This window comes from Pogona vitticeps, chromosome 1, assembly GCF_051106095.1.
Source record: "Pogona vitticeps strain Pit_001003342236 chromosome 1, PviZW2.1, whole genome shotgun sequence".
Taxonomy (NCBI): domain Eukaryota; kingdom Metazoa; phylum Chordata; class Lepidosauria; order Squamata; family Agamidae; genus Pogona; species Pogona vitticeps.
In genome coordinates this window covers 202,609,968-202,630,439 of record NC_135783.1, presented here as the reverse complement: position 1 = coordinate 202,630,439, position 20,472 = coordinate 202,609,968, and the positions used below count along the sequence as shown (strand labels likewise).

The following is a 20,472-nucleotide window of genomic DNA, read 5'->3' as shown; positions in this document are numbered from 1 at the left end:
CGCTGTTTTCACGCCGTCTGTTTCTCACGAACTTGGGGAAGAGGTTAAGAAGAGTGTTTTCGTTTTAATCCGTTCACTGGGACATTCGCTCACGTCTTTTGGGAATCTGTGGAAAAGGAACGGAATCCCTTGGCACTGGGATCCGAGAGGAAACACACGCACTGAGATAACACATCTTCTCCTTCCCTCCAACCCAAGTCTGGGGGGGGGGGGGCGGTCCTAGGAATAAGCCCCGTTGAAACTCGATGGCCTTTAAGTTGTTAGTGTTATTTGAGTTAATAGGGAGCGGGGAGACAGGAAGGAAGAAAACCACCTACTGTAGCTTACTTTGGAGCAAGGATTACGGAAAAGTCAGTATCTCTAATGAAGCATCAGTCTCCTTTTAAATTAGGATAAGGGAAGAAACAAGATGCCAATAGGGCTTGTTGCGGCTTCAAAATCCTTAAGGAAAAAAAAACTCACCCCCTTCCTTAAAACCGCCAAGGTGAAGCACTCTCGCACCTGTATTCTCAAGTTGAGTTTTGTGTCGCTAGTTTGAACGTACTTTCCTAGTTAGTTCATAATAATGTTCTGTAAACACAGCGCGCACATTTTTTGGTTTTGTTTTTAGTTGTTTGGGGCCGCTTCTTTCCCTTACTCCCTCTTCCATATTTAACTGAGTGTGGCAGTAATACTGTACACGAAACCTTGTGAAAATTGAGAGTAGTGTCGATTTTGTGCGAGCATCAAAAAGAGCAAAAATCCTCGCAAGATGGGATAACCGGAGTTCTGCTACAGTTTCAGTGTCATGGATGTCAAATGGTAGTTCCGTACTGAAAATTTTAATAGCTTTGAATTTTTATGGGGAGGGCACACAAAACAATCCAAAGGGCTCTTTTATCTAGGCTTCCTGCCCCCCTCCCGACACTCGGCAAAAGCTTGTACATAGTTTATTACAAAAAAAATTTTCTGAGAGAGAGAGAGAGAGACAGTAAAACTATGGGTTGGGAGGAAAAAGGAAGGGAGAAAATGGCCATGCACGTGTTATGTTTTCTAGCTAGGATCCGTAGGGAAAAGGTCGATCCGTGTTTGGGTTAGGGTTAGAGCATGAAAAAAGATGCTGGGTCGCTCTTGAAAATGGGACCGAGTCTGATCTGAGCGGTGACCTTTTAACTTGAGGTTGGTGGAGGGATCAGATGAACAACCGCGCGATCTTTCATCTTTGCTGTCTAGCGGGCTTTGAAATTAAGCAAAAGGGAGCGTGGGGCGCCTGCCAGTTCGCTCCTGTCGATTGAGATATGGGAGGGATTCCGACAGGAAACAAACATATTTGATGGCAAATCCTGAGAAAACAAGCATCACCAGACTACAGAAGCGCGGGGAATATTTAGCTTTGGGAATGTCAGAATGACTGGGAGAGACCTGAATTAAGAAACCTGATGTTCTGTAGAGAGAGAAAGAATGAGGAAGGTTAGGCGACAAAGGACGATTCTCAATCTCTACCCTTTGACAGAAGCGAAGTCCGTGGTGGTTATGATAAGCTGCTCTCGGCAGTCCAAGCGAAAATAAATAAAATCAAAAGCCATAATCTAATCTCCGTAAAAATCTAGGCCCGTGAAACTTCCCCTGCAATCTTGGTTTGTGTGTATTTATGGTAAATCCCAGGCGGGTGATCCTAAGGAGGGCTACTCAGAAGTGCGACCGTCGTTGAGTTCAATGGGGCTTACATCCAGGTAACCGTGGATGTGATTGACCAGTGAGACCCGAAATACAAGGGAGGTCAGACCGAGACAGTTTGCTGGAATATAGGTGAGCACAGACGAGGGGGAGAAATCCTGCGCGATCGGCTGGTTTAATGTTTTTTTCGTTTCTTTTTTTTCCTCCCTCCCCCAAAGTAACAAAGTAACATCTCAGACATGGTTCTAGATTAAAGAACGAGTGTGCCTGTGAATACAGAATCAGCCCAAACATTTGCGCTCCGCACTAAAGCCAAGCCACAAAGTCAGTTCGCCCAGCATCCTACGCCCGACGTCTAGCATCTTTCCCAAGCAACCGAAGTTCGCCGCGAAGGGCTGGTTGTTGTTGTTGTTTAATGGATACACATTCCGGAGGCAGAAAACCGGCCCGATTTACCGCAAGTCACTCAGATCTACTGGTGGTGCCTTCCACTCCCCGCCCCAGCGCTACAGAAAACTCCACCATCCCCGGTGCCCTTCTGCTTCTTTTTCTTTGTAAAAGGGAAAGGGAGGTAGCGCTTCAGCAAGAAAGGAGAACCAAAGAAGGCCTCCTGCACGAGGGAAGAGGGCGCAAATGTGGACGTTGCTGGGGAGAGGGTGTGTGCAGAGGAAGAGGAGAGCAAGGCCACTTTAAAGTCTACACCGTGGGATCCTTCGGGATTTGAAACAGGTAGAAATCCCGAGGTTTCCCCGTTACCCAGAGCAGTGTGGCTGCAGCGGTTGCGCGCCAGATGCGTTTGGGCCCTGAGGGCACAGCCCGTGGGTCTTCTCGAGGACCTCCTGGGCCGGCGATGCTTCTTCGCAACTCCCCAAGGCCGAAGACCCGCCGCCTGGCCCTGCCTCCTGCCTCCTGCCCGGTTGCGTCAAAGTTCAGCCTTTCTGGGAGGGAGGCGACTGTCTGCCACACATATTTCCAGCCCGAAAAGATGATGCCTCCCCCCTCACCGATGCAGATCCAAGCTAGGACGGGCTCCACGGGGAAGTCACCCTTTTGCCTAAGAAAGGAAGCTGCCCCGATGTGCTTGGACAAGGCCTTCTCCTTAGCAAGGGACTGGTTTGGGGGCGGGGGGGGGGGGAAGGAACAGGGCCCGGGGCAGGCAGAGCTAGTAGGTCCACAACCGGAAGATGTGGGCGTTGGGAGGAAAAGAGAACAACTGAGAAAGTTGAGGGGGCGGGGGGGCACTCGGACTTAGGGTTTGGAAAACCGGCATTGTATAGCTTCGTTTCACGATCTTCACCAGCGGGCGGTCTTTGGGGGGGTGGGGGTAGGGAGAGCAGAAGGAAGAGGAAGCTGGAGGGAGCCTTGGAGTCTTCGCCTGTTATTTGGAAAGCTCTTTGCGGATCAAAGCGCCACCGCTTTGGCGAGGTCAGGATTTGTGGCTTGGAGGAGAAGGGGGGGGAGTTTCCTTCCTTCCTTCCTTCCTTCCTTCCTTCCTTCCTTCCTTCCTTCCTTCCTTCCTTCCTTCCTTCCTTCCTTCCTTCCTTCCTTCCTTCCTTCCTTCCTTAACACAAACGATAATATTTCCCAGGGAAATTGCCAGCGTTCGGAAGGGCAGGATGAGCCCTTAGCGCATCCCTATTACAGATGCGATTAATCCTGATAACCCCAAAAATTATTTTCCAGGGTTAAGTAGATGAAGAGAAGACCCTGAGCATATGGCCTGTTCTATTTTCTCCTTCTCCTTCTTCTCCTTCTCCTTTGCCTAAAAGTTATGCCTGCTTAGGAACATTCAGCATGGAAAAAAAGGAAGAAGCAGTGGTAGAAAAGAGAAGAGGGAGAGAGGGATCCCAGGGCCTCAGCGTGCCCGTTTCCCTTGCGAGCTCAGCTTTGCTGCAGATTTGCTCAGCCGGCGGGCGGCTGCGGCGCCCCCCCCCCCCCCATTTTCTTTTCTTTTCTTCTTCCTCCAGAGTGAGGTTGGTGTATCCGCTCGTACATTCCCTCTGGGGTGAGTGGGTGGGAAGAAGACTCGGGTGGGGGGAGATGGGGGAGGAGGCAAAAGTGGGTGTGTGTCGGGGAGGGGATTTCCGGAAGGCTGCTGCAGGAGGAAGCGAATGATAAATTGTATCGATTTTTGTTTTGACACGCACCCATTTTTCAATTCTGGGCGATGAGTGATCAAATGATGCGGCCCTCCGGCTAATGTACTTGCGGGCGAAGGAGATGAAGAGAAAGCAAGAGGGAGAGAGGGAGAGAAGGCACCATGGTGTGCGTGCGTCGGCGCGGGTGGGGAGCGAGGACCGAGTCAGGGGAGCAGCAGGTCTGGAGGGGAGAAGCGAGGCGGGCCGTGAGAGAATCCCAGCCTCCCGGGTTCCCTGGGGACGAAAGAGGAAAGAGGGAGCTTGCCCGAAGCGATTTCCTGGAATCTCCGCGGCTGGTTGACCCTTTTCCCAAGAGAAAAGACGAATCTGGCTGGCAACCGGTGGTTAACCGAGATTCTGTACCACAAGTGCCAGAGGCCAGCTCTGCTCATCGGAGAGAGACAGGGAGACACAGAGGGAGCCTGAAATCCCGTTGAGCAGCCTTCTCCTTGAAAGGTTGCAGAGTGGACGTTGAGGTCTATCTAGCTGACGTTTTGTCCGTCTTTCTTTCTTTCTTTCTTTCTTTCTTTCTTTCTTTCTTTCTTTCTTTCTTTCTTTCTTTCTTTCTTTCTTTCTTTCTTTCTTTCTTTCTTTCTTTCTTTCTTTCTTTCTTTGCCATAACTACTGGTCAAGCAATGCTCAGGGTGGAAGGCTCGGAAAGGTTTGGGCTTCCCTTAATTCAATCAAGTCTTGCCAACCCGGCCAAATGGAGAAATTATTAGTTTTCTCCCGATGAAGGCGGGCTTCAGTTAACGCCTATTATAACGGTACTATTTGCAAATGTTAATCTCACCGCAGACCTAATTAATTCTGCCTTGTCCCTGACAAGTAGTTCATCAAATATCTGATTCGAAGATGTTCATAATGAGGATATTAATTAAACTCTGAATCATCCAAAGGGGCTTCTATTGAAACAATACCTCATTACAATGATTAAAAACTGATTTCGAATATTACGCCTTTCCCACAGTTGTCTCTCGGCAAAACCACAACCCTACCGAATAAATCCGTCAATAGCAAGATGCAATTTAGGGACAGGGATTTTCTCCCCCTTTCTTTGCATGGTGGGGGGGCGCCTGCCCCCCATTTCCCAACACTTCTGCAATAGGTTGCATACAGCTTAATGATAATCAGAATGACTCTTTTTCTGCTAAAAAAGACCGCAAAGTGCGCGTACAGCTGCAAAACCCAAGAGGGTCAGCATCATTTCACTGTATTCTCTTCTTGATTACAAGCCGAGCCCATCAAACACAACATAATTACAGTAATTTCAGGTTTATTTATTCTAATGCAGTTTCCCCATCTCTCTGGTAATTATGAGCAATTTTTTCGCCCAGGGAATCTTTTTGCATTAACAAAAGAGATAACGCACTGAAAGCCAAATTTGCTGTACATTGAGCATAGGGAAGAAGGGAGGAGAGAGAGCGAGAGAAAGAGAGGGAGAAAGAAATAAAATAGGTACGAGTTGCCATCTCTCCTCCCCCCCCGCGCAATTCTCTCTACATTGGAGCGCCGCAAATTGCTTGCAGGTGTAGGGAGCAGGGAAGCTGTCAAAAGGAAGGAGGCTTCCAAATTAGCAAATGCACAATGTTGAAGTAATGAAGACAGACTTAGCAAAATTGCCAAACAACAGATACTTCTTTAATATGTCCTATCAAAGAGAGAGAGAGAGAGAGAGAGAGAGAGAGAGAGAAATAAAGAAAAAGAAAAGGGGGGAAAAAGAGAGAGAAAAGGTAGATTCAGCTCGCCCTCCCCTTTCTTAACCCCATCAATAGTTTGGGAGGCGTTGGTCTCCCACAGCCAAGCCCAGCTGCATCCCTGCATTTTGAAATGCCTAAAAATATAATATTCCCGACCAGATGACACCCGTCTGTCTTTTCTTTCTTTTCCTCTCCCGACCCAGTTCCCTGCTCGCATATTCCAAACGAAATGGACTGTTCTCTCACCACCACTTTGTGTTTCGTGGGTGCATGCGTGTGTTGAAATGGGATTGTGTGTCTCTCCCCCCATCCCCTCACCCCACCCCATCCACCCGGTCAGTCTATCCACACTGGTGTCACATGCAACCCACCCGTGGCGCCCTAGGCGCGCACATCCATGTAGGCGCATCCACAGAGTCCAGCAGCTTCCCTCCCCGTCTTTTTCTCTTAAAGCTCAGCTCGGCTAAAATTACAAAACAAAGCTCTTTAAATCACTAACGGAGATCAAAGCAAAGAGTTAGAGCAATCACAGCTCCAGTGGGACCCCTGGTTTCTACAGCTTTCTTCGCACTTCTCAACTTTAAATCCTCTCGTCCCCCCCACCAACAAAATCAGGTATCGGGGGGGGGGGGCGAAAGGGGGCAGGCCAATTGGAAAAAGAGTTAACCCCCCACCCACCCACACCTCCCAGATCCGCAATACTAGCTTGTCCGCTTCACACAGGGCGGGTGTAGACGCCCACAGTCGCTTTCTTTCCGCATTGTGGATAGCTTAGTCTCAAACCGACGCTGCCGACAAGCCGTCACCCTACAAGCTAGACTCGGAGGAATACTTTCTTTCACTGGTATATTCCTCCAAGACAGCCCCCCCCCCGCCGCGCAATTTTTACCAACGTATTCTAAAACTCGAGGGAGGAAGCATTCATTGCCCCCCCCCCAACATACACCTGCAACACAGACGTTCGCACAGTTTCTAATAATCCTGACACTACTGACTTAAAGTTTTGAGGGACGAATTCGTGAAGGCACAGCCACTTCTCCGCCTTCCCGATTTCCCGATCCTTTGCGGGGGGGGGGGGGGGAAGGCATCCATCCTTAAAGGAGTAGTAGGATTTGGGGGTGGCAGAGAGACTCGCTCCCACGAGGAATCCGTGTCATCGCCTCCCTTACTTTACTTACCTTTTGGGTGCTCGGCGGTTCTGCCATCTGGACTCAATTCTTTTTTGCTTCGAGCGCAAGGTTCGGTAGCAGAAGGAGCCTGCCGGCAAAAGTTGCCGAGAAAGGGGAAGCGAAACAGGGTTGGAAGTTGGGGCAGAGGGAGGTGAGATCGCCATGCCACGAGAATAAATATCCAGAGAAGAGCCCCTTAAAAAAGGCGAGCCTGAAGTCCTCGGGAGCCGAGCTGTGCCTCGAAGCGCCGGAGGGTTTACGCAGCCCCGCTCTTGCAGAATATCACTGAAATTTTCTGCTATATAGCCTCTGTCTTTATAGCTGATGGGGAAAAAAATCGCAGATTATTAGCATAAATGTTTACTCTTCATTACGCTGATGACATTGTGCACTCGAGATCTTGGTAATCTTTGGGAAAATTATGAGTAATTTTTAAAAATTTTAAAGCAGCAGCAGTTACCGTGCAATTCAGGCTAATTCTGCGTAGGCTCCGAACGGATATAATTATCGAGGAGTCAAGATGTTATGCTAAAAACTATGCATTGATATTCCCATTTATTATGTACATACAACTTTGACAATGTTGATGCTTGAAATAGCAGGAAATTGTCTTGCGCAAAAATTACAGTCCATATTAGGACATGTGAAATTGCGAAGAATTATATAGTAATTGCAGGCTTTCAGATGGGAGAGCCAGAATGCTCAAACTAGTGCAAATGTGGATAAAATTACAGATCAGAGCAAAAATTAGGGAAAAAGGGGGTCTGGGATTTTTCAAGTTGGCTATAGGATTCCGGAAGTGTCTAATGCCACATGATTGCTACAGCTTTAGGGGAGATATTTATGCTTCAAATAGCTCTTTGGCCAGAGCGGATTTAATTGAATTTCTTGGGTTCTCTCCCCCCCACTCGCTTTAATAGAGCCAAATGAACAAATTGCCTACCCAATGGCACATTTTATCAACCCCCCCCCAGACCATCTCCCCCCCACCCCCATCCAGGGTTCCAGAGCCAGAGAGATAATTTCTTTTGCTCAGGTTGCATTCCAGGCATAAACACACACACACCCGTTTACGAAAAAAGGTGGTGGGTTTAATTACATCGTATTATGTCTCCCTGCCCCCCCCCACCCCCGTTCTCCTCATTCACTCCCTTCAATACCCCTGGAGGAGCGATGCAAGACCAACCACTAGAAGCTCTACTACTGGTAGCGGAGGCGAGGGGGTGGGAAGGAGAAAAGGGCGGGGGAGGCCTGCCTAAAAGTCAACAGGAATCGGGGGGAGGGGATAAATCTGAAGGGGGTAAACTGGGTTACACAGGTGTAGAAAAATGAGCCAGTGGTATTTGTTCTGGAGAAAGAAGGACACTGGGTGGGGTCGTGTGTATGTGTGTGTGTGTGTGTGAAAGTGTGTGAGCGCGCGTGCGTGTGTGAGAGAGTAAGAGACAGACAGACAGAGAGAATGACTCAGCCACCGCCACCACGCTCTCCTGTTCTTCCACCAAGGGCGAGTTGGAGTCAAGAGTCTGTGGGGGAGTAAAAACTAGCCCCTTTCTTTCCTGGCTCACAATCTCTTTCCCCTTCCTCCTCACTTTCTTGTGATGTGGGTTTGTTGTTGTTGTTGTTGTTGTTGTTGTTGTTGTTGTTGTTGTTGTTGTTGTTTGTTTGTTTGTTTTAAATCCTAAGACTTCTCGTGGCTGCGTGAAAAGGTTCCCTGCCTCCTCTGCACCCCTCATCGTGACCCTCCCGCGGCGAAATCGTTTAAAGACAGCGAAACGCCACGGCAGGGGGCTCATGGTCTGAAAGGGAGCTGTTCTTGTCCGTGCGGAAGGCACCTATCTCCCTCGCCAGATGAATCCCCACCCCCACCCCCACCCCCTACCCCGGTTGAAATACTCAGGCAACAGGGGTGGGTGAGTGGTGGTGCGGGGAAAGAGGGCGCCCGGGTGTCAGAGGCGAGTCCGGTGCAGCCCCTCGGCTCCTCTGCGCCGATTTTGAAACTTAAGACGAGGCACTTTTAACAACAAAAACATCAGCAAGAGCAGCAAGAGGAGGAGCAACAATAACCCCGAGAAAAGAGGGATAGGCAGCTCTGAGAGTAAGTAAGCACCATGAACACCCCTTCCCTCCCTCCCGCAGCCACCAAGAAGCGGCAGCCCGAAGAGAGAGAGACGGGTGTCTTGACAAACAAATGTCTATATCTATCTAGATATAATTTCCAGGAAACCCGTCGGCCCTGTCTTCCAGCTGAGATCTTCTCTCTCTCTCTCCCCGTCTCCTCTCGAGCTCCCAGTGGAACAGCTTAAAAGCAGGGTTTCTCTTTAACAGCCCTAAGGAGAAATTTAATGCCTTGTAATGTGCCAGTGCTGGCCAAAGAAACATGCCCGTTTACATTCGTCCTAATTCCTTGAGGCGTCTGGCCGCTGTTACTTCTTGGACACCGAGCCCACCGGATGCATCCCATTCCTTAGCTGGGATGCCCTGTCACCATCTTGGGTGCCCCATACAACCCCCTCGTCCACGCCGCATGTAAAGCTATGGTAGCCCTGTTGGCATCTAGTTAAAAAAACTGAAGTTTACATACAGAAAGCAAGCAGAGGGTGAAAGAAAAATTATCTTTGATTCCTGACAATGAGATGCAGCGTTGCTACAGATTCTATGTGACTCTCACACACATTCATTCATTCATACATACAAAATACAAAATAATTGCTTTTGCATTTATATTACCGGCTAACCCTGAAGAAGCCTTGGTCTTTTCTACCTGACTCAGACTCTAAATACCAAAAACTCTTAAATTCCACATTTTGGAAGAAAGGTGGGGCATAAACCAGACAGATAGATAGGTGGATGACTCTTTTCCTGACCATGATTTCCGACGACTAAACTTTTGGTTGCTACCAACATCCACTATGCAGTCAGGCCAAATCTGATGGTTTACACCGATCAATTGATGTGCCTTAGCTTGGCATCTGAAATTTGAACTGCACGCCGCTTCATTCCCTAAATCAACACGTCTCTTTGCTTGTGAGTGCTACCGAAAAGTACGTCTGTGCCTTCTTTTGGATATAACTGGAGATGATTATTGCACAGAAGATTTCAGCGCTTGCCTTAAAAACAATGTCCTCGGCTTCCGGACATCATGATACGCCTAAATTTGTTGTCACGCTTTTGTATTTTAAAATATAAACTAGCTCGATTGCATTGGCGAAATATCCAGAGAGTATAATAATAATAATAATAATAATAATAATAATAATAATAATAATAATAATAATAATAATAATAATAATAATAATAGTAATAACAATAACAATAACAATAACAATAACAATAACAATAACAATAACAATAACAATAATAATAATAATAATAATAATAATAATAATAATAATAATAATAATAATAATAATAATAATAATAATAATAATAATAATAATAATAATAATAATAATAATAATAAGGCTCATTTTCTAGGAAGCTGGAGGAAGCTACACGTTATCATCTCGACAACTTGACATCTGCTCTTTCTTTTCGTCTCTCGCAACGCACGTTGTGAAATAAGTTGAAGGAAAGAGAGAGGAAAATATTTTATTTAAGAAAACATGCTTTTTTCTTCCTAGCCCGGCAACAAAGCTAGAGGTCTTAACTTAATACATATTTAAATTATTTCAAAATAAGCTCTGGCTCTCTTTGGGGGTGTTTCTATGATCTTGTTCCTTTTTTAAACCTCGTTGTAATAAAAAAAAACCTTGGGAAATCTTTATAGAAGTGGGCATCTCGAATTCTTATACACGGTACGTATTCCCCGCGCTAACTAAAGAGTGGTAGGTTTAAATATAAATCCGTTTTTCTCTTTCTCCCCGTTTCCTGGCATGTAGGTGTCGTGTGAACACACCGTCGTGCACGTCCGCGTGGATGTATCCGGCATCATGCACAGTAGGAGTGAACGTATGTGATTATCAAGGTGGGTGCCCGTCTCCCATACTTGCTTGGGAGGAAGCCCCATTGCATCCAGGGAGAGATTTCGGAGGAAACGGGACTAGGATTTGGTCATCAAGGAAGCCTTCCAGAAAGCAATGTCTGGACTTGTTTCTACCCAAGTGTCGCGGTTCTATGGTGGCATGTGTGACTCAGTCAGGCGCGTGTCTGGCTAGCCGTGAACGAACTACTACATTTCGTGTTCCTTTTCTTTCCCGCTCCTTTGTATCCGAGGGCAGCAGGGCTAGACCGCTGACCCTCCTGCTGGCAGGCTGGGCCTCGGGGTGTAAGACTTGGCCCCGCTCTGCGCCCCGGCCTCTTCCTTTCCTGGGACGCCTGGAAAGGGAGAGCAGCTCCCGCTTCCCCAGAGCCCTCCTCCCTCTTTTCCACCCGCAGTCCCTGTTCGCCACCAGCGCACGAAGGAGAGAGAGAGAGAGAGAGAGGCGCGCGGACAGAAGGCGAGTCCCCGGACCGAGGGCTCACAGGGCCTCCTTGTCTTGCCAGGGAGCCGGAGAGTGTGGGAAACGTTTCCAAGCGCCGCGCCTGAGGCGGCCGAGGAGACGCGCCGAGGCCCCGCCCTCTCGCCTCTCCCGCCGGGGGCCCTGGCCGGGCCGGGATTCTCCCCCCCCCCTACACATACACAGAGACACACACGGAGAGACACAAACCGGGCCTTGCGCCTGCTTTTCTCTTGCTCCCCCCTGCCCTTTCCCGCCTTCACTCCCTCTCTCCTCCTCCTCCGTTTCTCCTGCCTCCTCCTTGCCTCCCTGCGCTTTGTTCTCCCCTTGGCCCTTCGAAAGTGGGCGCCACGCAAGGCGCCTGGGGGGGGGGAAGTGGGGAGGCTGGCTTGCTGCGCGCGGAGTTTCCCTCCCCTCCGCAGGCCTGTCGCGGCCTGCCAGCCTCCCGCCTTCTCCTGTTGTCTCCCTCCCTCCTTCCCTCATTCCCTCTCCTCCTCCTCCTTCTTCTTTGTTGGGTGCCCGCCTGTCAGGCCAGGCCTCGGTGGCCCGAAGAGAGGAGCCCGCGCGGCGGTGGCACCTGGGCTGTGGGGAGACCTTGGCCGCTCTCGCTTCAGCCGGAAACTCGCGGGAGGAAGGCCGCTTTTCACCTTGGTGGGACCCGCGAGGCAGGCCCCCAAGATGGTGCCCGTGGCGGGGCTTTGAAGGGAGCTTTCTGGCCACTGCGGCCGCCACAACTGTTGCAAGCAGGGCGTGGGTTGGTAGGGAAGGGCGACGAAGGCCCCCCCCCCAGCCCCGTCCTTTTAGCCGCCGGACCTCCCCCGCCCTCCTTTTTCGCGCCAAGGCCTGTCCTTGCGTGATTCCGCGCAGTCCCTGCCTGGGGCGCGTTCGGCTTCAGGCCTCTTAATCACTCGGTTGGGCAGCGCAGTCCGCCTCGGCCTCCTTCTGCTCCTGCTCCCGCTCCCTTTGGACGGAGCAAGCGAGGGAACAAGCAGCGGGACGGTTCGCCCGACCCCCCCCCCCCAGCACTTGGCACTGCTGCGAGGGAACAAGGAGAGCCACACATTCTGCCTCACCCAGAAAGGTCGCCCTGGGCTTGGCCCCCAGCCGGCTGCCAGGCGCCGGGGGCTGCCGTCTCGCTAGGCGCTGCCAAGAGGCCCTTCGGCCCTTGCCGTCTGCACGCCAGGCCCAAGCCAGGCCCATCTCTCCGGGGCACTCAGGCCACCGTTGGGGTCTTAGCTAAATTGCAGCCATCCGAAGATGATGACCGAGGAAGGCAGGGGAATTTCTCTTCCTCTTCCTAGGAGCGTCTCTAGTTCAGGGACGGTAAGTTGCCACTTGTCCCGCTGGGGAAATAGGAATCAATTAATCTAAACATTGTTTTTGGGAAGGGGGAGGTAGGTCACAAGCTGCCTTGACAGATATGTGAACATCACATAAAACCGAAGAGTAATAGAGGACCGATTAGCTCAATACAACTGCAGAGCTCCTCTCCCTGTTCCTTCCTATCTCAACACTCTTAAGCCACAACTCCGAGAGTGCATTGTGAGGGATAACCCACAAGCCTAGTAATATCACCACACCGCCACTATCCTCATCCTCATCAAGATCAGGCTATTCTCTTCCCCATACTAATATCAGCAACTAGAGTCATTCCAAAATCTTGGGTTACCAGTTTAAAACAATTGCCAACAGCTGCTCATTTGCTTCCTGAAAATCCAAAAAAATGTGATTTTGCAAGCATATCATTTCATTCCAAGATTTTTTAGGATAGGACTTATAGTTTTTAGGCTTGACACTTTGGTCTGCACCAAAGCACCTGCAAAATGCAAAGAAATACGATGGGGATGATGATAGTAATGTCCTTCCTTAGGCACTAAGAGGTGGAATCATGGGGTCCAAAGAACGGCCACAGCAATGGGTGAAAGTAAGAAAGGGATGGGCAAGTTTCTATTCCTTGATGGAGCCATTCTTGCCAAGGCCGCATTGGGTGGGTTGGGGAGACTCCTTCAGAATTGCAGAAGCTGCACGGAGAAGAAGCAAGGTGGACCTATAGGTTGAGTTCCTGTGCATCTTCTAAGGGTTAACTTGGAAACTTTAGGTGACCCCCATGTTTTGGGTTAACCTCCCCTTCCAAAAACCAATATTGAGCCACCAAATCAGCATCAATGTAAACATCTCCTTGCTGCTGTTATACAAACCAGTTAACAAGGGGCTTGTCGCCCAAGATGGCTTTTCATCCGCTGTCCAGTTGTGCTTGGACATTTGTGGCTTCTGAGATTACCTGGATTGTTTGCGACAGAACCTTCCACAAGTAAGTATAACAGACTTCTCTCTAAAAGGTTGGCGAAGTGGGCATCTATGTAAGATCTTGTCTGCCTTGCCAAGCCCATACCACAACAAACCAGGTAAGGATTTATCTGTTTCAAGGGCGACTCCGCAGTTCTCCTTCCCTTTCCTTCTTCTCCTCAAGTCTTCCCGTTACCTATTTTCTTTAGCAAAAACCAACAAAGTATTGTGGTATTTTAAAGAGTGACAGATTCATTGTGGTAATAAGTCACAATAAACCTGTCGGTCTTTCAGGTACCACAATACTCTTTTGTCCGCCTTGCAACTGATTACAACAGCCACCCTTCTAGAATTTATTTCGTTTATGAATGCCTTCGGGATTCCGATGAACGTGGAGGCGAGGGTGTGTGTGTCTCAGTCAGCGCTAGCAGTAACCTTCACGGGCCAAAGAAAGTGGCCAGTGGGGTATAAATATAAAAAGCAGGATATAAATGGAAAGGAAGGAAGGAAGGAAGGAAGGAAGGAAGGAAGGAAGGAAGGAAGGAAGGAAGGAAGGAAGGAAGGAAGGAAGGAAGGAAGGAAGGAAGGAAGGAAGGAAGGAAGGAAGGAATTAATTATTTGGACAGATAAGCACAATCATATTCCTTGTATTGCTACTGCAGGTCAGCATTCCTTCTGCGCTTCTGGACACTCAGTATCCTCGTGTAAGAAACGGAATCAAGCCCATGAATTAGACCGTAGTGTCTTCATAGGGCAGGAGAACATTTCTCGGGATCTCAGAGCAAAAATTATTAATACTTCAGATATGCACAGCAGATAGAGGGACCCCTTTCCTCTTTCTCTTTGCACGGCATCTGTGCCACCTGGTCGGTGTCGTGGGTCCACTGGAGGCTGATTCCCAGCTAAGGCGGCTAGTTACCGACATCGCATAAGACGCCACCGGCTCGCCGTCCCGCTGCCTCGATTCTCACACGGGAAGCCGCCAGGAGACTGTCCCGGATTCCCTCAGTATCTGTGGCGCCAGAGTGCAGCGGGGCGGGGCCGAGTCTGGGCGAGCGAGGAGGAGCGCGTTGAGTGATTCATGCTCGGCGGAGGACAGGAGGAGGGCGGCCGCAGCTCCTGTCGCCTTCGCGAGGGGAATTAGGTGGCTACCCCCGCCTCGGCAAAGCGCTCCGGAACGTAACATTCCCTTCTCATCCTCCTCCCCAAATTCAAGGATGCCTCAGCCCCGGCTACAGTTAGCTCAAATTGCCTTGTGATGGCGGCAACGGAGAACCGCGGGAGACCTCCCCAGACGCAACCCATTCCCTTGTGTGCATGCCCAACGGGGAGGGTGATGTACTTGCGTTGCCAATGCCTTCTGATTAAAAAGTGAGAGCAAGTTGTCGGGATCAAATATTCAGGACACAGCAGGAAGGAAGAACCTGAAGACATTCATCTACTTGATACCCACGGACCTCTTCACCTACTTTACTGGGCTTAACCCGTCATAGTGAGTCTTAACCCGAGTACACCCGTTGGATCAGTGAAATGTACATAAATGTGGGTAATTCAGGGCCCTTCACTTTGGTTGGGACTGGCAAGTGGATTTGGGTTGTGGTTAGTTGTATGACCTGGTTGGACCAAACAAACAAACAAACAAACAAAAAAACCCGAAGAACAAAACAAAAGAAAATGTCATTGAACACATTTCGGTGAAAACAATAATTTATTTAAATAATCTCTTCATCTTGTAAAAGTAAAATTGAATGATTTTTTTAAATGTTTGTTTCTGTAATAAATAACCAAGAAAATACCTTTTTTTAATGTTTTAAGGGTTTGAATGAGGAAAGTGGGGAAATTCAGTAGCTTATGCTTTTTGACAACAAAAAGGAGAGAGGTATGGAACAGAATAATAAAGTTTGATTGGAAGCTGCCCAGAGAAAGAGAAAAAAAATGATGGCATTAACAAACCTTAGTTCACAAAACATAAACAAATACAAAGCTGTCCAATGGGACTTTCCTCCCTTCTTTTCTATACACAGAAAGGGGAGGGAGATGAACACAAACAGCTTTATTACAAACATATTTTTCATTGTAAAGAAGAATGTCCTGCAAACAGTTAAAAAAAGATAATTTAAACACAGCTGGGTTCCTTTTCATTTTAAATATCTACATATAAAAATTATTCATCTTTTCCCCTCCCCCCAACATCAAAATGAGGTCATTTGCAAAGGCACCTATAAAAACGTTTACAAAAATAAACAAAATTAAATAAGTAATTCTGCACTGGTGATTTGATGAGAAATGGGAGAAGAGCGGGTTTCTTTTTTAAAAAATGGGTAGCATTTTCTGAAGGCAAGGGGAAACCAACTCTTCAGTCTTTTTGCGTCTCTTCAGGAGTAGTTTGTTCCCTTGAGTTAATCGAGGCTCATTCTCGTGTAAGTGGGGGTAGGATTGCAGCCTAACCTGGATAGCAAAGGGATAGCAACCCCCCCTCCGTGGGGGAGATGGGTATAACTGCCACTCTGCTGCAAGGTTTTGAGTAAGTTTTTGACCACAGGTTTATCCCATTTCTGTGGTTTTATCATCGGGAACGTTGCCAGAGACCGGACTGGATTGGGATGTACTGACTAGAAACTGTCTATGTTGTTGTGGGGAGGGGGGAGTGTAACCGGACCCTGATTAGGCCGAAAACTTCAGGGGAGGCTCATTTCTCCTCTAGTTACACAAAGGCTCCGAAGATCAGGAGCTGCTGGAGTTGGGGCTGCGTGGCTGGCTGGCTGGGGGGGGGGGGGAAGGGTTTGATCTTTCGACAAAGCACCAGAAGTGTATTCGTTTATACCCCGGTCCGCAGGGGACCCAAATACCGGATGAATTTAGGGGCAGGGGTGGGGATCGGTCGCCCGGGGCTCACCCTCTCCACCTTAGCTCTCCGCTGGGGAGCGTCGTGCGGGCGGGCGGGCGGGCAGGCAGGCGTTATGGAGTTAATAAATCGTCCCTGCGCTGACAGCTGCGCCATGGTGGTGGTGATGGTGGTGCAGGTGCTGAGGGTGGTGCTGGTGAGACTGCCCTTGCTGCATGATCGGGGAAGCCCCTTGCAGGTGAGAGGCGGCGGCGCTGGACGCCTGGTGGTACCAGGAGTAGTTACCCAGGAAAGCCGCCGTCGTTCCGCTGGGAGCGCCGGGACTCGAACCCGCGCTGCCGCTGCCGCCGCCGGGGGTTCCGGCGTTGCCCATGCGCTGCGGGTGGGAGGCAAAGTCCCAGGCGAGAGTGGCCGAGGCCGGAGGCGAGGCGCAAGGCTGAGGCGAGCTGGCGCCCGGGTGCTGCTCCGCAGGAATCTCGCCGCTTTTCCACATCTTCTTGAACTTGGACCGTCGGTTCTGGAACCAGATCTTGACCTTGGCGGGGGAGGGAGAAGAGGCGGAGAATTAGCCGGGAAACCGCGCAAAACACCCCTGGCGAGGCCCATTTTTTTGGAGGGGGGGTCATCAAACTACACGTGCTTGAGAACAAGTCGCCTTCTTCCTAGCCTTTTGTCCGGACACCCAGCCTTTCCAAGGCCCTCGCTGCTTTGCTACCTAGCGGGCGGAGACCTCTGTCGTTCCCTCTTCGAGCCCGGCCGGGCCGGGGGCGCCCTTCTGACCTCCAGCCCTCCCGGCTAAGAGAGGACGCGGAGGAGGGGAAGGGGAGGGCGGGAAGGCAGCCCCCACCTCGGCTCCTTTGCCCTTGCCTGCCTCGTTCCTCTCACAAACTTCTCGGGCAAGGCAACCCGCCAACCGGCCGGCCTGGCTTTGCGTGGAGGGGGTTCCTGGAGCTGTGAGGGAGAGGGTGGCGCCCTGTGCTTTTGTTTCCCCCATCACGGGTGGAGGTTTTCGCACGCGCGCGTGTCTGAGGCGGAGGGGGGGGACTTTTTGAGGCCCGCGTTTGGGGAATTCTCCCTGGGCATGAACGAGGGCGGCCGGACGGAGGGAGAGTTTTTCTTCCCATTCCGGCGCGGGTCTTTTTCGAGCAGAGGGGCAGAGGAGACCCCCCGAGGGAGGCAGGGTCCGGAAAGAGTTCCCAAGGCGGGCCTTTCAGTCGGGTGCGCCGACCGTTTCTGCCAACGCAAGCCCTCCACCGACTTACTCGGAAGTAAAGCCGATGGAAAGCACTTACTTCCAAGGAAGTGACTTTAGGGAGAGGGTTACCACCGCACAAAAGGGCATCCTTGTGCTTCAGAGCCTTCCATTTCTAACTACTGTATTTCCGATCGATTTCCCGTGGGTAATAAATGTGTCCCAGATACACTAAAAGTGCATACGAAAGCGGGGAAGGGAGCCAGCAGTGTCAGGTGAGGATAAATAAAATAAAATAAATAATCTATCTATCTATCTATCTATCTATCTATCTATCTATCTATCTATCTATCTATCTATCTATCTATCTATCTATCTATCTATCTATCTATCTATCTATCTATCTATCTATCTAACATCGGATGGTCACCGGAAATGAACATTGTCTGATATAGTTTTCTGAATAAACAAGTCTGATACCGTCTTCCCTCACATTTGCTGAAATGCGGAAGAGGTTCCGTTTTCTTAGTGAGGATAAATCAGTTTAGAGACGTTTTCTGAGATCCTGTGGATCTGTGCAGAACGAAACAACACAGGACCGAAAAGAATCTAGGGAACCGTCGCAGAGCGCCTAATTGTGTGCATATCAGTGCCCACACACGTTTTATTACGGAAGGCATAATCTGGCCTCCGTTCCTTCGGGTCCCGCTCTTTCCAATGGAAGAGTTAAACCAAGTGGTCAGGACTTTTACGGTGAAGTAGATGAGACTTGAACGTGATTACCAAATGCTAGATGGATCGCGCCCACGAATCTTAGAAAACACGCCCTTCTCTTTTGCTCTATTGGCCTGACTGACAAGCGTTTGCTTCCGGAAAAAGTCTTTCTGGGTCTCCTCATCTACAAGGGAAAGCTACGACGTAGACACGTGCAGGGAGGCGGCTGAGGCCACTCGTGTAAACCGGTTCCCGCTTTCCCTGGCAAAAGGACGGATAGGCTCAAAAGCAACCCAACGGGCACCGGTCTGCCTGGACTCCCCTCCGCTGAAGGCATCTATTCTGGCAGATGGCAAAAGGGAAAGGGAACGGGTCTCCGTCGCCAGCTAGCCCGGGGGCAGCAGGCTGGGCGGCGGGCTAGGAAAGGGATCCCGTCCTCCAGCCCCAACCGGCTTGAGTAGCGCCGCTTCCTCGGGCTCCTGGTCGGATCCCTCCCCCCCCCCCCCGGCTCTTTCTTTTCCTGACCTGAGTTTGGGTGAGGCCTAGCGACGCGGCCAGCTCCGCTCTCTCCGGCAGCGCCAGATACTGGGTCTTTTGGAAGCGCCGCTGCAAGGCCGCCAGCTGGAAGCTGGAGTAGATCGTCCTGGGCTTCCGCACTTTCTTTGGCTTCCCGTTGACGATCCGGATCTCGGGCTCGCCTTCTTCTTTCTCTGCCGTAGGGAAACAGAAACAGAGATGCAGAAACGGAACGGACCGGCACGACCCGCTTCGCCCGCTCTCCCCATGTTTGGAACAGAACTGAACTCGAATCCAGCTAAATGCACCACAAGAGAGAAGTGGGGAGAAATTCCAGCACCAGAGAATGTCACTCAGCCCCAAGTCCATCCCTTCTCTACGTGCTTGAGTAAACCACCCTGGCTTAAGAAAGGCGTCGGGAAAGCAGCCAAAAGAGCAGGGGTGGGGGGTCGCCCGCCCCACCTCTCTCCTCTGCCCTCCTAGGGGCAGGCGGACTTACCGGGATCGTTGGTGATCGGGGACGTCCTTGTCCCGTAAGTTGCATAGGGACTGTAAGAGGCGGAGTAGCCCAGGTCGTAGCTGCCGGCCTTGGCGGAGTAGGGCACGGTGCTGAGCCCGGCGCTGGGGTGATACTGGTAAGAACCCATCTGCGAGTAAGGGGACCCGTTGGTTCCGTTGCTGCCGGCGCTTCCTCCGCCTCCGTGTTGCTGCTGGTTGGTGTAGTAGCTGCTGTCGGTGGCCGTGGACACGGGCAACGTGGGAGACTCCTGGGGCTTGTGCAAGCTGTGCTGCTGCTGCTGCTGCTGCTGGTGGTGCTGGTGGTGGTAACTGCTGGAGGTAATCTGGTTGGAATGCATATCTGAGACCAGGCTGTCAAAGACTCCAGTCATCCTGGTCTCTTCTCCCCGCCCCCTTCTCCCACCCTCCCTGGCTCCGAGGATTCAGGAGGGCAGTGGGGAGGGGAAGAACAAAAGTAGCCGGGGGGGTGAGTGGGTGGGGGGGGGAGAGAGTTTTCTTCTCCTTCTCCTTTTGCCCGCCTTTCTCTGGCACTCTCCAAGTAAAAGATCACTGGGGATACCTTTGTGTCGCTGCCCCGGCGACTGCAGAAGCTGCAGGGGAAAAAGGACGGGAAGTCGCCATCGTGGTCTGGGCAGGCTCAAAATTTCTCCTCTCTCTCCCTGTCCTCCCCCCTTCCTGGATTTCTGGAGAAGAAGAAAGTGGGGGAAAAAAACACCCCAAAACTCTTCCAACTACCCTTGGGCAGCCTGGAGCAGAAGACCCGCTCTCCGCCTCGCCTCCCCAGCAGTGGGTTTACGATTGTCTGCCGCTCTTGGATGCTGCCAGGCGGGCATTTAACACCAGTCACGTGGTGGCGGGCCACGTCACCTAGCAACAGCCAATCCCCTGACTCGGCCGCCTTGGGATTCTTTTCGCTTTCTTCCCTTCACTCCTCCCGCCCCGTGCGCCCCGCTCCCTGCCTTCTAATCTTTGCTTCCCCGGGCAGTGGAGGCGCCTCGCAGATGACACGTGCTGGGAAAGAGAGGGGGGGGGAGAAAGGGCGCCGCGGGTGTGTGTGTGTGTATTTAAAAAAAAGTGAAACAACACCCGCCCCAGTCTTCATAAGCATACTCTTTAAAAAGTATGTTGCGTTTGTTGTGAGCAAAGAAAGGAATATTATTTATTTATTTATTTATTTATTTATTTATTTATTTATTTATTTATTTATTTATTCATACATGCATGCATGCATACATGCATACATACATACATACATACATACATACATACATACATACATACATACATACATACATACATAC

At 50.4% G+C, this 20,472-nt stretch overlaps 1 protein-coding gene and 1 long non-coding RNA gene across 2 annotated transcripts; one reads left to right on the top strand and one right to left on the bottom strand.

Moving 5' to 3' along the window:
• The first annotated feature begins 12,153 nt into the window (after positions 1-12,153).
• LOC144586437 (uncharacterized) lies at positions 12,154-15,634 on the top strand. The gene is made up of 2 exons (XR_013541267.1): positions 12,154-12,422; positions 14,048-15,634. It is a non-coding gene; the product is annotated as an uncharacterized LOC144586437 (long non-coding RNA).
• On the bottom strand, positions 15,075-20,142 carry DLX2 (distal-less homeobox 2). Its single transcript, XM_020806695.3, has 3 exons — positions 19,152-20,142; positions 18,662-18,846; positions 15,075-16,765 (listed from the first exon to the last, which is right to left on the bottom strand). The coding sequence occupies exons 1-3, from the start codon at positions 19,540-19,542 to the stop codon at positions 16,352-16,354; spliced, it is 990 nt and encodes a 329-aa protein (XP_020662354.3). The 5' UTR covers positions 19,543-20,142; the 3' UTR covers positions 15,075-16,351.
• Between the last annotated feature and the right edge of the window lie 330 nt (positions 20,143-20,472).